This window comes from Pomacea canaliculata, linkage group LG10 (assembly GCF_003073045.1).
Source record: "Pomacea canaliculata isolate SZHN2017 linkage group LG10, ASM307304v1, whole genome shotgun sequence".
Classification (NCBI taxonomy): Eukaryota; Metazoa; Mollusca; class Gastropoda; order Architaenioglossa; family Ampullariidae; genus Pomacea; species Pomacea canaliculata.
Window position 1 is genome coordinate 24,941,753 of NC_037599.1, and position 16,257 is coordinate 24,958,009.

At 48.0% G+C, this 16,257-nt stretch overlaps 1 protein-coding gene across 1 annotated transcript in view; it reads left to right on the forward strand.

The window, feature by feature from the left end:
• The first annotated feature begins 6,889 nt into the window (after positions 1–6,889).
• The window catches only part of LOC112574511 (laminin subunit alpha-2-like), a 68,824-nt gene continuing 59,456 nt past the window's right edge, over positions 6,890–16,257 (forward strand). The window contains 1 exon segment of the mRNA XM_025255637.1: positions 6,890–8,771. Coding sequence (XP_025111422.1) covers positions 8,675–8,771 — 97 coding nt within the window. The 5' untranslated portion in view covers positions 6,890–8,674.

Sequence of the window (16,257 nt, forward strand, 5' to 3'; positions counted from 1 at the left end):
AGATCCGTGTTATGTCGGGTGGGGTAAGGTGATGGTGGAGAGGGCCCTTGCTGCACCCACAACAATGAACGAGGCAAACTCCAGGTACATGATTAGCAGTTTAATACCAGGCGCGATGTCAAATAATCGGCCAAACAAGACTACAACACGCCTCACCTCACCAGGTGGCGCTGCGGCTGCTAGCAACAAATCAGTTACCCTAGCAACGTCAGTAACAACAGTAGAGGATCATTCAATGAATAATGAGCTACATGTCTAGAGATTGTTGAGTTTCCTCAAACTGTAGTGTAGCACGCTTCCACTGAGACTTCATTTCGCACTTTGAGAGAAGGATACTGGAGGGAGGAAACCGGCGAGAAGGTTCCACTGTCCAGTGTCCAGTGTCCAGAGACAGGTGTGTAGCAGTAAAGAGTCTTGGACTTTATTTTACCTGAGATAGCGAACACCGCTAGAGGTGTCCAGCTTCCCTCCACTTGTTATTTTACCCCTCCCCTACTCCCACCAACTGTCCACGGTCCCACCGCGCCAGTAATGGAATCACGGACCTTCATTAAATACAGGGAATGCGGGGAATGATGGGATTGACTTTGAAGGGGATGGCGTAGAATTTACTTCCGGTCTAAATAGCGGCCAAAATCAGTGTTCCCGGGTAGAAAGCAGGTCCTGTCTAGGGTCTGTACCCACCATTCCGGAAAAGAAACCAGATGCCGAGCAGCAGCTCCAAACCCTACAGACCGTGACTACTTGTCATAAAGACTTCTAGTGCAGCTGGATGGCAGCTCTCACACATTAACCAACACACCTACATCTGTATAAAGCTGTGTGTGCGAGACATGACTACTTGTCATAAAGACTTCTAGTGCAGCTGGATGGCAGCTCTCGCTAAGGGTCACAGTCACAAAGTTTATTAATCTAGAACTGAGAGAACATATGATATCACACATTCATGTACACACCAGGAGGTGTGTTAATTCAAAAAGTAGGTTTATTGACAATATTTACACAATGAAAGCCGCTGACTAACCCTAGGCCAGTACCTTGACACTAGACTAGTCCTGTCTTACCTAGCACTAGTCTCAATCACCCAGCTTCTACATCAACATACGACCACCACAACCTTCTCAGCAACTGTGCACCCCGTGATCAGCAGTACAACAGTTTTAAGAGGTTGGGGTATTTCCAGGGTACATGACAGTTACAAGACAGTATACAGTAGTGAAGGAGGAGCTGACTGACAGCCCAGTCTGTAGAAAACACTTTCACAATGAAAGCAGAGACTTGTGGACTGAAAGGTCGGCTAAGTGCGGGTGGGCAAGAGACTAAAAACAGAACACAATGCCAGGTATTTGATTAAAGCACACCCGACCAGCGAGCGCCAACATTTTAATGAACATTTTATGAAAAGTTTCCTACGGGAATTTCTGTCCTCTCCCCTATGGGGAAGGGTCTGATGAATCATGCTAGGGTTGGTGTGGTAATCTTGCATTTACTTGTTTTTTGATGTGTTTATTTTGTTTTGTTATCATCAGATTTGATATGTGTACATTCCTGGCTCCCTGCAATCTGCGCCATTCATTCGAAAGGCCTCAGTCTCTTCCTGTCTGTGAGGTGAGTAGTTGACAGACAGCACTAGGGGGTGGCCTATCGCAACCTCCCAATTCCCTCCACCCCATTCCTGAGACTTGCTCACCTCCCCCTTTGACGCCTTTTCTTTCAAGCACTTTGTTCTGTAACCTGAGTGGACAGGTGAGGTCACCTGAGGACACTGTCAGCTACAGGTGGAGCAGCCAGTACACTGAGGTGGGTATCACCGCCCTAGTCCTGCATGGAGCGTGACAGGGTCTGTGTTGATGGACTCGCAGGCCTCTCTGACCCTGCAGGGGGAGGGTCACGAAAGGTCACTGTTGGCGGTCAGACGACGAGAGCAATTAACTCTTTTGATGCCAGCGAGAACTGAGTCAAGCTTTCAGAAACTAGGGACCTCGAGCTCCCCCGACCCGGTCTTAATCTAGCGGGAAGGATAATCTCTTCTGCTCACGGAAGATTCCCATTCAGGTCCGAGTGGTGTGCGTGCCGCCACGCTTCCCTGTCACCCGGTCGCCAACACCACCGCGCTGACCCGGGGTCGCACCTAATGCCGCGAGGTCAGAGGTCGCGAGAAGGGTGTAAAGGTGTAGGACTGAGGTGTGGCGTGACTCGCTAATCCACTCCTTCCTGCTCCCAACTTCAGAAGCTGGTCGCTGAGGAAGCAAATAATGCTACTTGATATTTTATTTTAATTTATAATATTATTGTTAGCAAAGACTTTCTCAGCATTATTCTCATTGCAAAGAAACTGTTTAATTCATAGAGCTCTCTCTCTCGTCATTAAACTGTGTACCCTGAGGTTTATATATGTGTGATGGAATCAGACTGTTGACAGTACAGCAGCCTCTGAGGATTTCGATGATAAAAAAGTAAAAAGCTCCATTCCATGTTCTTCTTTCTTTCCTCCTCTTTTGCAGTCCTTCACTCTCTCCGCTGGCGAGTGAATCCCACGCAGCAGCAGGTCAGGCCAGGTCACCGCAACCCGCCTTGTGGCGAGCAGGACAAGTCGTTTCCACTCCGTGAGATTTATTTTAGTCCCTCGTTCCCCTCCCCCTCCGCCAAAAAACAAAAGCCAGCCGCTCACTCCACACCTCCCTCCCATGTCGACAGGAATGCCATTGGCCAACAGATAGAGTAAAGTGTTCAGCTGCACAAACACTAGTCTGTTGCTAAGGAGACTGTGATGCTTGAGAGAAGAGAGTGTTCAGACGAGGTGTAGGTGTAGGTTGTAAGCCCTTGTGTGAGCTTCACGATGTTGTTGGTAACTGTCGTCGTCAGTTCGGCATCCCCTAGTGTGAGTGACACCTGTGGTCAACATCCAGGACCACTCACCCACCTGGTGTTTTCCAACCCTCCTCCCACTCCACCAACATCACAAAAAGTTCATCCCTGTGTGGTGTACAGACGCCCCACCCACACTTCTCGTCATGAAGACAGAGGTTGTAGGGATTAGTGATGGTGATGATGGACGAGGGCGTGTGTGGAGCACAAACTCCTCTTCATGATTTGATACAGCGACTGCTGACATAAAGTCAGTTTGGTTTTGGTGCAACATTCCATTGTTCTTCACCGCAGTGATTCTGCTTAGTCACCGGTGCACCGCAAGACAGTGAGGTGCCGTAAACAGTTGCTTACTTTTGAAATCTGGATAGAACAGACAGACCAACAGACAGACACACACCAGGACAAGTGCTTGGCGCCAGCCACCCTTAAACAGCATTTTTTATTATTATTTACCTAGCTGTGACCTTTGACTTCAAGTAATGGAGCCCACATTGTGTGGACTATAAATAAAGCACACAGTTGTTTTCTGAGACTTCACAGCAACAGGTGTGTGTGGGTGGGGAGGGTGGAGGCGGGGAGCTGGTATTCATATTTATCCCTTGAATCCACACACAGTGAGATGATGTTACAAGAGGGCGCTAGTGTACGTCCGCTACACACGCGATCTCAGCACCCGGGGTGAGTGCCGTTCACTCCTATCCAGAAGACTGAGTTCTGTTCTTTAAAACACCTGGGGTCTGAGCGAAATAGTTGCTCAGCAGAAAGATACAGCGGAAGCTAAGGCAGTAAACAAAGATACCAACGACTAGAAAAGGACATTGACATAGAGACACGAGAGGGGCATAGTGCCCTCAACCAGCACACTGACACCACAGGGAGGGCTCTCAACAAGTCATATGAGATTAAAGGGCCTTAAAACAAATAACACGACACGGACAGGTCCTACCCCACCACCCTGAGATGGGAAGAAAGGGTGCTAAACAAGCACACCCACAGCGGAGCACAGGCCCCGGGGGCCGAGCGCTCAAATCTTATCTCCTTTTTCCATAGAATTTCCTATAAATTTCGGTACCGGAGATAGTGACATTCAAGGTAGACAGGACAGGTGACAAGGGTTTGACATACTCTCAAATAAAATACTTTCACAGGTACCCCTATCTGATGTGTCCTTGTTCTCTCCACCATGACCATTTGAGGACGCGCTCCACCCTAACCACCCATCTCTAGTTTGGGGGAGTCTCCACTCACCAGCTTAATGTAAACAGAGAAATAGCTGCCAGGGGAACGGGTTGCCTTCACACTCCAATGTGAGTCGTGGACACGTGACATCCGGTCTTGGACTGTGAGGAGTAATGACCGTCGTCTCACTATATATCTATGTGCTGTATGTACTAGCCCGGGTCTTTGCATCGGCCGTGTGTGTTCACCAACTCTGTTCTGTTGTTTTATTGTGGCCAGTCACAAACTATTCCCAGTTTTATCTGTGAGATACACGGACCCCCTACACAACCCAGACTACCCACCCCACCCCACCCACCCCACCCCACCTCACATCGCGGTCTACTGTGTGGATTGTCTCCCCCTTCGTTTTTTTCCTTGGGTTGTCGGTTGCTGATCCCTCTTGACGCTCATCTTGAGGACAGACTCTCAGGTGAGTGACCCGACATCGCCAGTCATCATCAATTACCTCTTGGTAGAGGATGTCGACGACTACTTAACCCTTGACCCAGTTCACGAGAGGCTCCCAGGGGCTGTTCTGGGGGTTGGTGACGGGGGTAGGGGGGGATCTCGCTTATCGCCAACAAGAAAAGTGCGGAGGAGCAGGAGCAGACGATCTCTACTTCCGATCGCACCAGGCAGTTGATCTTTGAGAGGTCAAGTCCCTCTGTCCTTCTGTTGCCCCGAGAACACCCTGCAACCTTTATGCAACCTTCGGCGAAAGTTCGCATTATTTTCGCTTCATAAATAGTTCACATCGCTTTTTTCTTCTTCTTTCTTTTTCTCGAGGGCTAGTGTTTCTTTATTTCGTTTGTTCTCGTTCGTTTATGCGGTTGCTGTCTGTTTCCGGTCTTCTGTTGTATACTTCTGGAAGTCTTGTATGGTTTAGCCAAAGCTTGTCGTCAGGGTCTGTAATGTCGAGTAAAAGCTTTGGATCAGTATTTATTTATCTTTTCAACCTTTCATGTTCCTTCTTTTTCAAACATCTTCACATCGACACACTTTCCGCTGACGTTTTGTAGCCGAAAATAAGACAGGTGAATATGCATGGTACGCACGTGTACAGGTGAGAGCGCAGAGCAGGTAAACACTGGCAGTGTGGGAGGCACAAAGGTTTCAACGCCGGCGGGAATGTGGAGAGATTACAAGATGGCAATGGCATTACAATGGCATTACAATGTCATTACAGTGGCATTACAAGAACCTTAGACAGGACCTTGCGAGCTGCCTAACCACCTTTACAGTTGCCATCAGTTCCTTTGACTAAACTGGAACTGGTGGAGGAATGTTCCATCTTTCTTGCTATCAGATCGTCTTTGAAGTTAAAACATTTCCTCAAGTTGAGGCTTTTGTTTTCTTGTTGACCTGCTTTAACACGCATCGTTACATCCTATTGTTACATCATAAACATGTATTGTCACAACATATCGTGACATGTACAGCTACAATGTCGAAGATCAACAAACTCAGGGGCTCGGGGCTGGTTTCGTGTTTTCATCCAGACAGAATATGTAAGGGAGAAGGACCACCACCCTATGACGGCAATGCGGGTGGCCTCACCCGTGAGGTGTTACCGACACCTGGAGGAATGCTTGCTCTTACACTGTGTAACCCAACACAAGGCATGGAAGGACATCTACCCTGACTGCAGGAAACACGATCGGACCGAGTCTGGCGGGAAACAAAATTGCTGACCGACACCATCGGGTCCTACCACAGAGCTACATTCACACGGCGGCCCTGTGAGCATCAGTTGGCGGACTATGGATGGTGTGACAGGCTTTGCACCCTGCCACATGCCACGCAATTCTATCCACAGGTTTTTTTGTAACATTTTTTTTTTTTGTTTTGCTTGAGAATAAGACTAAGGTTCATGGTCCTTTCACTATGAGACGAGGTAGGAGTGAGAACACGTGACATCAGGCCTGGGGTACAGAGAGTAGATTATACTCACCAGCCTAGATAAAGTAGGTAAACTATATATAGTCTCTGAAACATATCAGGTCCTGAGACTGTGATTTGTTACAATGAACTTTGAAGTGATAGTAGATGTTAGCTTCTTAAAATCAAGGTGAATGTGACCTACATAGCTGAGAGAACTTGAGCACTGTTGTGTTTTCATTATGTACTGCGGTATATTTGAGTACTGTTGTGTTTTCACCTACATCATGAGTCTGTCGTATCCACTGATGCTACCACCACTTCCCACGTGGCGAGGGGTTCACTGTGGACAATGATCTGTGGAGTGCATGACAGTATCACTATGGCCTCACACAAAGCGATGAAGTATCGAGGGCTTAACGGTCAGGGGAGGGCATCACCATGGTGCTGACAATACAAAGTATTTGTAGCGATGTCAGGGGTGTCGGGAGATGTTCCCTGTTGGTCGTCTGCTTTGGGACTCTGTCACACAACGGATGACTCACTGTTGAAAACAAAAAAAAAAAACCGGGGAAAAAACCTCCATGGGGACCTTTGTGGAAGCTTAGCTAATGCCTGTGTCACCGGCATCTGGGGATGGGTGCACTGTACTCGCACTTCCGCTGTGCCAGCTCCAGCCAAGTCTTCCTGTCAGATACAAATTAAAACACTGTAACCATCGGTTACTATACTTTGTGTGTGTGTGAGAGAGAGGGAAAAACACAGGGGCATGACCTTTTCACACTTCGTCTGCAGTGTTTCAGTGTTAACACAAGTCTCTTGACAGGTAAAAGAATCATCATGGTCGCCAAAGATCGAAAGACAACTGGCATCTAATAAGCAAGGCACACACACACACAGATCCTATAAACACACACACACTGAAATTGTTAATATATCTAAACATCAAAAAATATATTTAAAATTGGAACGATTTTCAAAATGCAAAATGCAGGACAAACATTTGTTACCAGCCTTTCTAGTAAAGAACAGTTTCACATCCCACACGCAGCTCGTCTTGGCGACTGTCGTGTCTGGAAAGTAAGTGAGGAGCTGACCTGTTGGACATCTATAATATATTATAACCCCGCTAACCCTTCTAAAACCTATAAAATACTTCTAAAAACATTGAACACCAAGCTCCACGTTCAGCACGTGCGGCTCGGCCGTTACAACATGGCGGATACCAAGAGGAGTGGAGTTCTTGAAATGGAGGAGTATATCGTCATGTCCACACCCTTACTTTACCCCTAGACCTACCCTCAAACTTACCCTCAGTAATCTATTCACATCTTAGGTGATTCTTCCTGACTGGATAATTTCTGTCATGTCACCAGCATGTGGCATGTGTCGTGTGTCATGACACTGATAGTTCTGCTGGTCTGGTGCAGCACTATTGGAGACCTTGCCGAGAAGATGAGGAAACGATGTGATCACGTGACGACTATTTTAAGCAGCCATCAACTTTGAAAACCATAAAATGGAAATGCGCAATAGACTTGAGAGATTTCTGAGTGTATGAACAGGTAAGTTTAATAGCCACGGCACAACAGCTGGCAGGAAGCACCAGAGTGCAGCTGTCAAAAGTTGCAGATTAGCCAAGTTCAATAAACAAACAAACAAATCATCCGACACTGCCATGTGACTTTTAACACAATCTCAGGATGAAAATTAACAAATTAGCGCACAAAACTGAGATAACAATATAGTATAAACAATATTTAGTCACGTGTTAAACTATCGAGCAGTCGTAGGAGTTTGCAACAAATTGTAAAAGCTGAACTCCAGGGAAGCAGGTGGGCAGACACTTACAACAAAGTGCTCACTTGGACTATCAGGTTAAAAACTATGTTTCATTCAAGCTGGCGAGGGCTGGCTTTCGTGAACTGCTCTTGCCCACCGCCTGTCCTCGAGCCAATCCCTCCATCTTCGCTATCTCACTTGCCCGGGTGGACGATGGCAAACGCATTAGTAATGCTCAGGTAACTCAGGTAAGGTTTGACTGTATAAACCACCTGCAGCCGCTGTGAAGCACCTGAGCTGCAGTGTCGCCGAGTGCACCACACCATCAGGCTGCGTCGTCAGGTGGTCTAACGGCCTCACCGCTGGTCTCCTCGCGTGCAGCAGGATGCAAGGAGGAGAACTCGTGACTGATGCACCCGGTGGCTGAGCACAAGAAGCTGACTCCACCCGGTTGTCTCGGCAACAAGACACTAAGACAGTGTATGTGTGAGTGTGTATATTCGTAGTGCACCACCACCATCATCATCACCACACGGCAGACGTCGTCTCACTTCACACGTCAGTTCCGCCAAGGGCAAGTCACTCTCCGCCACCAGCCCGGGAAATTCAGTGGAAGCAGACGACCGCTTGTTTGGGTGGAGATGACAGCGTAGTTCCTGTATTTATTCATCCAGCAAGGCTTACCACACCTGTACAACGCCGACAGACAGGTGTGTTGAGTGGATAGCGGCGGCAGGCAGGTAGTTGTGTCGGTGTTGGCGAGGCGGTGACCCAGGTGGCGGGCTGTGCGGCGAGCGGCGGGCGCTGGCAGTGTGTTGTTGCCACACCGACAGGACGAGGGAGGAGAGGACTGTGTCGTCACCTCAGCCCTGGGAAACAAGCGAGTGTTGCCGGGTCTGTGTCCCCTCCCCTCGCTGCAAGGATGGCTGTTGTTGGGTGCAAACCAACTTTATTGAGATTTGTGGTGTTGTGTGCAGCTGTGGGATTAGCGGCGACACAGGACCGCGGCGAGGATGAAGGTGAGAATTTCTTGCAGACTTTGTACTTTGCTGAATGCACGCAGCTGTTTGTTTACAGCTGATGTTTACAGCATATTGATAGCGTGTGTGAGCATGAGTGTAGTGAGCTGTAGTATCAGTAAGTTGGATGACAACCCAGTGTAGGGCCTCACACACCTTGCCAGTCCCAGTGAAGTCCTGTTGTGAAGGGTGTGATAGTATCAGGCTTACTGCCAGGTCAGCTAAAGGTGTTGCCGACTATAACCCGGCGCCTTATCCAGGTTTACCTGTGTAGACAGGTGTATTTACAGCCGGTTACACGGCGCGTGCACCACAATGCAGGTCACAACAAATGTCGCTTACTTTGCCAAAAGTTGCTTGGCTCGCCCGGCAAGTATGTGTTGCACCTTGACTAGTGTAGACAAACTATATCATGGCAGTAGGTGGGGGTCAGTGTCAGGGTGTCTGGGATACGTTTTAGTGCAGCATCCACCCCAAGTTTTCAAACTCAACACCCGTAATCCCCCTTCCCCGCTATCTGTGGCATTCACTAGTCGCGACTCACTCGGACAGCCGCAGGTTGGAATGAAGGTTGGACAACCTGCTGTTGTAGTGACAGTTGGACAGCCTGCAGGTTGTATTGAAGGTTGGACAACCTGCTGGTTGTACTGACGGCTTGGACAACCTGGTGGTTGCAGTGGAAGGCTGACGAAGCATGCAGGAAAACCGCAGACAGACACCCCCACCCACCACCCACCCCGTCTCGTCTTGCGGTGCGCACGCATGACTGCGTTAACCGCTTCAAAAGAAATGAGGGCGGTTGGTGTTGGGGCCGAGGGGAGTCAGACTTTTATTACAGTGTCAACTGTATCCCGTCTGTCAAATAACTCCAGGCATTGACTGTTTTGGTGTTTTGGTGCCGCTGTCGCGACCTCCAGCATAAAAGACACGAAAGATAAATTTATCTCAGCTGTGCGGCGGTGAACTTCAAAGGCATTTGCAAGTGGACCGATGACTCGGCAACTCCGCCAAAGAAAACTCGTGGCGAGACTTCTGCCATTTACAGGCGCGACACCCTGCGCCCCAACACTTTGCACAAGTGATTCACTGCCAGTTAAAAATACCTGAGTACACAGTCAGGATGGGTACCCTGCCTATCACCTGCATTTCACTGACTTTGTTTCGTGCGAAAGCGGAATCTTTACAATTAGTCTTACGAGCTTTTGCTCAGGTTGCATGGACAGGTGGAGGTAGGATGTACTGCGGCATATCGTAGAGCGTGGCGGGTGTGTGTCTGTGTGTCTGTCTGTGTGTCTGTCTGTCCACCACACTTGGCATAAACATTCGTTGGGTTACGGCTCCGTCATGCTTGGCTGGTGTCTGTTGTTCCACACCGTGTTTACTTTGATATTTATTTTCTATGTTGTGGGATAACCTGTCAGCCCCTCAAGTCTGGCCATTGGCCAGTAACATCAGCTTCATCATTATTTTCATGGGCATGTTTGACAAACATTTTGTAATTAAAGTAGTTTTATGTTTTATTATTTTCCGTTTTTATTAGTTACAACAAAGGCAATGCGAATTTGAAGTAAGGCTGAGTTGTAAGACAAAACTACTTTAACAATAGCTGTGGACTAACGGAAATAGGTGCGTGGTGGTTATGCTTGGACATGTGGGCAGTTGTTGTGGTGCGTGTGAACATGTAGCAGGACCAGTTGTTGTTATTTGCCTACAGGACTGTTGATACACAAGCGATGTTAGATGACCTGTCGGTATTTCCTTCTCTCACTCATTCTCCCCTCCTCTCCACACCCCGACCACCACAGAGAGACACACACACCAACACGCACACGCACACACGGACCAACACGCGGGAAAGAGGGTCGTGTGACACCCCATACAGGTGAGCCACCTGCAATGCCAAGGAAAGGAGGGCAAAAAGAAGGCAGAGCTGGGTATCTGTAACACGACTATCAGCGGGGTGGGTGGAGCTAGTGGGGGGCGGGAATGTAAAGTAGCCCTACATATAAATATAAATCTGCAAGCCCGGCAAAACCATCCCTGTTGCCAAAATAAAACGAGCCACCCTCTTTCTCCTGTCCTAAAAATGTCGTGTGGATGTTAAGGAGTGTGTCTGTGTGCGACTACAATAATTAATTTTAATATCCTGGCCATTCTTCCCTGCACGAGGCCTCAGACCGCACTGTCATCGCCAGGTAGCAAGGTGTGCAGTAGCCATCAACTGTTCTTATGACACGTGGGCTCATATAATACCACCACTGGTGCGGATCGACATCTTTGTAAAGGCTTGTCTTCGCTTGTGTGGTTTAGTTTATTTTCACTTTCTTTGCTTACTTTTACTTCACGTGGAATCGTGAAACTAATGTTTATTGACAACAGCGACACGCGACACTGAAGTACATTCACAAAAGTTGCAGTCTATTCATAGAATATCTACACAAACAGGTGTGACACCTTACAATACAGGCAGGTGAAGTGCATACACAGGTATGACAACAGTGCATGGCAACGACAAGTTTAAAGTTGTGCACAGGTGTGACACTAAAATGCACAGGTGTGCCACTAAAGTATGTATACTGCTATGACATGACTGGTGTAAATAATACAAGCTACAGTACCACAGGTGACAAATGTAAGCAGTGCAGTCTGTGAGACAAGCCCAAGTACATGCAAATGATGAGCGGCCAGTGGGGTGGCCAGCCACCGCCCTATGTGATCTACAAGTCTGTGTGGCCGGCCCCGTGTCACAGGACACCAGCCAGCCATGCGTGTAAATAGGCGGGAACACCCAGGATGGATTTGATTGATGAGCCTGCAACACCCCCCCCCCCCAGCAACCACGACTTTTGACCTCGTCATCGATCTTCCCTTCATCCTCTTCCGCTCACAGAGAGTATTTGACACTGTGAATGTGTACTTGTACATTACACATGGTGAATGTATATGACGATGTAACAGCAGGAAAATTCTCTCCCTTTACTCTCGTCTTGCCTCCCTTCTGATCTCTCTCTGACCATCTGCTTGGCTTGGCTGCTGGATCGGCATGCACCCCAGTGCACCATTCCCTTCTCTCTCTCTCGCTTGTAAGGGGCTCCAGTATCTCGGTACAGGTTCTGATTGCCTCTGGTGCCTGAAGTCCAGATGTCAGCCCACCTGTGTCCTGTCCTGTGTCTTTCCGTGAGTGAACGATGGGTGTGTGAGAGAGAGAGAGTGGCGGGGTGTAGATGTGTGATTATTCATTAGTATTTGTGGATGGCGCGTGAGCAGCGTTCACTGCACATCTTCTGGAGGTTCTAGACTACATTAAGTTTCATAATTAACTATTAACATTTGTTTCTTTAACATTGCAGACAGGCTTCGACTGTCTGATACAATATGGACTATTCCAGCCTTGTTGCACATTAGAAATGAATAGTCGGCTTACTCTTTATGGCATTGGCTCTGTCGTGGCGCCGACATCTATCTTGATACCTTTACTGACCACCATACCCACACCTGGATTGCACCCACACCCCCTCTCTATCTCTCTGGTTGCATTTTGTTCTGTTTCACGGTGTATGGCCCTTTACGCATGTAAGCTTCAATTATCTTTTTGTCTTCATGATGTGTGTGTCTTGTTGAATCACGAAATTAGAATAAACCCTGAGATAATGGCAGCTTATCTAAGTAGTCCCACGCTCCATGTTGTCTTACATACGAGATTACACAGAAGGCCAGGCGTCCTCGAGTGAAGGATGAGAGTGAAATACAAAGACAATCACTTAGCACTTTTCCTGTAGATTGTTCAGTATTCGTGAGGTTTTAATAATAATTTGTAAAGCCTATACTCACACTCCTGATGAGCATGTTGTGATTAGGACAGTTGAGTTCAGGACAAGTGGACACTGACAGGTGGTGGCCACAGGTCGCCTGGTAATCTCCTCCCCAGCATGGTTCACAGCACAGAGATGGTGATACAGAAGTAATAATACTTATTAATACCGCCAAACAAACAACAAATAAAAGACATTAGGCTGAAATGGACTAAAAACCTGTTTACCTAACTTGTATAACGTGTTTGCAGACACTTTTCTCACACTCTTGTTGGGTTTGGGGGTCACTGAAATCATCCTGAAGTGACAGTTGTTAGGATTATTCAAATAATCAGTCATTATACTAGGTCTCTCTCACAGACAATGTGTGTACAACCAGTTTGGCGGAGTTTGAAAGTGAAACAACCGGTGTAGTGTGATGCCATGTCAAGTGCCCCAGTATCCTGACTGCCTTCTGTTTCACTGTGAAAAGTTAACAGCCAGCCACTCACCTGACGGTGAGTCACGTGTTTTTGTAACAAACTTTTCTTTCATTCCGCTGCATAATATTGTTTTGTAGTTTGCAAAGAATCCATGAAAACAATCTTGTTTGTGGAAGAGTGGTAGAGGGAGACTGAGGAAGGGTGAGCAGACGAGTGCATAACGGCTTGGCGGGGAGGGGGACCCAGTGCAGGCCCGGTTGTGGGCCGGCGCATGGTTGTCTTTCCCTGCCTTTTGTTCTTGATAACATGGGGGGAGCTGGCAGCAATCGTGAGACCAAATATGCCCCCGATGACTCCTCACTGACGCCCGCGTGTTGTTTTGCACACCAGTGTTCGGGACCCGTTCTTTCCGACAGACCTGCGGCCCCTGCCGGGGGCAGAATGAGTGTCGAGCTTCAGACATTTCTCTTGTACTAAAGTTTTATAAAAGTCAAAGTAGTCTGACTGGCGTGGTACTTGGTGTTGTGGCTGGTTGTAGACCATAATATTTGGCTGTTACACCACAGATGTCATGGCGCACGATGAAGGGGCACGTGCTAGAGTAGCATGCATGCACGCGCACACAGGCGAGTTGTCAACTCTGTGGCTGCTGCAGGTTGTTGTCCTTTCCTCCAACATACAAGCTTTTCCCACCATCCTTGTCTTCTGTCAGGAGTGCAATCAACAGAGGATCAGTCTGGTTACGGGGATGGTGAGCATGGAACGTATGGCGAGGGCAAGCGTGTATAGTTGTAGTCTGGCTTCATTACACGGGTGGCAAGCAGGGTGGCTACATGGGTGGACGGTGCGCCAGTGGTCACACGGTGCAGGCTCACTTTCTGTGTAGTCTTTAGTTCTGACCTGGTCTTTCCATGGCGATGCCTTCATTTGGCTGACTCCATGTTTGACTAACCCCTTGCTGACTAAAACGTGAAGAATTTTCGATGGTAAAATAAAAAAGTTCCCGTTGGCGTCCGGGATGTGAACATGTCGATCATCGCTGTGCTGATGTCAAACAGCCCGACACCGCGCCACAGCTCCTCTCCTGTACTCGTCTCTCTCCCCGTCCATTCATCCGTCAGGCCGACCGTTTGTACTCTCTCTGTCCATTCAGTCACCTTTTTTACTCCCTCTCTCTGTCCACCCATTCATCCGTCCGGCCGACCTTTTGTACTCTCTCCCCTCGTCCATTCACCAGCCGACCGTTTGTACTATCTCTCCGTTCAGTCATTCGTCAGGTCGACCTTTGTACCCACCCACCCCCGTCCATTCATCAGTCAGGCCTTTTGTACTCTCTATCCGTCCATTCATCCGTCAGGCCGACCCTTGGCTTTTTTCTCTGTCTCTCGCTCGGTTTTCTGCCCACCCCAGGTGTGACGACTGCTGGCCATTCTGTCTGTATTCAGCCGCAACCACGATGTCCACAGTGTCCACAGTTCCCAAACACAGTTCCCTCAGGGACACACTCTCCACAGCCCAAGCACACACAAACTGTGTCCCACACTTACAGCAAAACACAAAGACCTGTGTGTGGCCTTCTCGTTTGTTCTATAGTCGGGCTTGGGGCTGATCTCTTTCTGGGGATCAACATAAGTTCAACATGAGTTCTAAAGCATCTAACTACTACAGCCACCTCGCCATCCAAGTTTTTCTCAGACATTAACACTCCCCGAGGAGTGTCTCCAATAAGCAGGTAGTAGACAGCTCGAGTAGTAGCAGGTAGTAGACAACTCGCAGTAGTAGCAGGTAGTAGACAAAGAAAGTTTACACTTTCAATTACCGCCCGCACCACGACAACACACACAATCACAATCATCTCTCGCCAAGAAACAACCCGGTGGTCCGATGGTGATCGTGTGGTCAAGGGAGGGCTGGGCCTCCGTAAATCCCGTTGGCAGACAATATTCCTGTACTTCCGGTAATCCACCCTACAACATCTACATCTTCTCTGCTACACACACTTTCAAACATTTGGAACAAGGACAGTTTTCATCTCTTCACTGGGTGTTCTGTAGGTAGCAGGGTCCAGTCCATTGGTCCTCGTGCTGCAGTCAGATGGAGGGTGTCTGGTGGACCAGTAAAAGCTTCTGGTCGAGTTGTTTGTAATAAGGACAACATCAGTGGGAGGTGCAATGTCTGTGTACTGGGACCAGTGGGCTGTCACAAGTGAAGTAACATTGAGAAAAGTTTATTATCTTGGATACATAGTACATAAGGGGTTACATGACCCTGACAAGAACAAAATGCTCAGTATTTTTAGCTGTCACAATTATTTGCAATGTTTACAAAGTTTGTCGCGAGGGGTATGTGTATCACATTTATGTACATTTCCATGATTCTTTTCTGCTGAACAATTCGTGGAGGAAAATCGACTTGTTGAATGCCATTCAGTGACTTCGAGGGCGCATGTGAAGTTTAAGTTTATATTAAATTTGCTGAAAATACATGCGCTGGACCTTATTACTTACTAGCTGGTCTACGGCACAATAATATGCTTTTAAAATGTATGTAAAGGATGTAGAAAGGCCAACAGTGTTTGGGGGATTCAACCCTGCACATCCACTACTGGCGAATAAAGCACAGGACAGGGCGTACACGCGCGCTAACCCACCCACCACCTGTCAGCCAGTGGGCCTGTAGTTGATGTACAGGGTATCCGGAGGGCACCCACTGTAGGTATGTTAATGGTGTAGACTGTATCCGGTCGACAAGAGCCAACAGAGCCGCTGCAAGCTTGGGAACTGCATGTTTGTCTGTGATGTAACGAGCCACCCACTACCTGCCATCCCATTACCTTTTCCTGCAGCCGCAGTTCACAGAGTTTACCTTGCAATTGCCCTCCAGCGCTGTCAAGTGCGCATGCTCACCGCCGGTCTCCTCATTAGCGCCGCTGTGTGAACGACTTCCTGTTGCTGTAGAGAGACTCGAGGTGAACATCCGGGTGCCGCTGGTCGTTTCCTCTCGTTACGACTCGATACACTCTCTCTTCACTTGTAACAACAATTACAACAAACAACATGCCGAGCATGTAGACACACACACGCACACATCCATACAAACATGGCGATATTTATAGACACAGCACCACGTGCACGATTTATAAATAACTGCGCTAGCAAATAGATATTTACAAGTAGTTGTTTTAGCACGCATACAAACAGATATTTACAAATAGGTGTATGAGCACGCATACAAACAGATATTTACAAATAG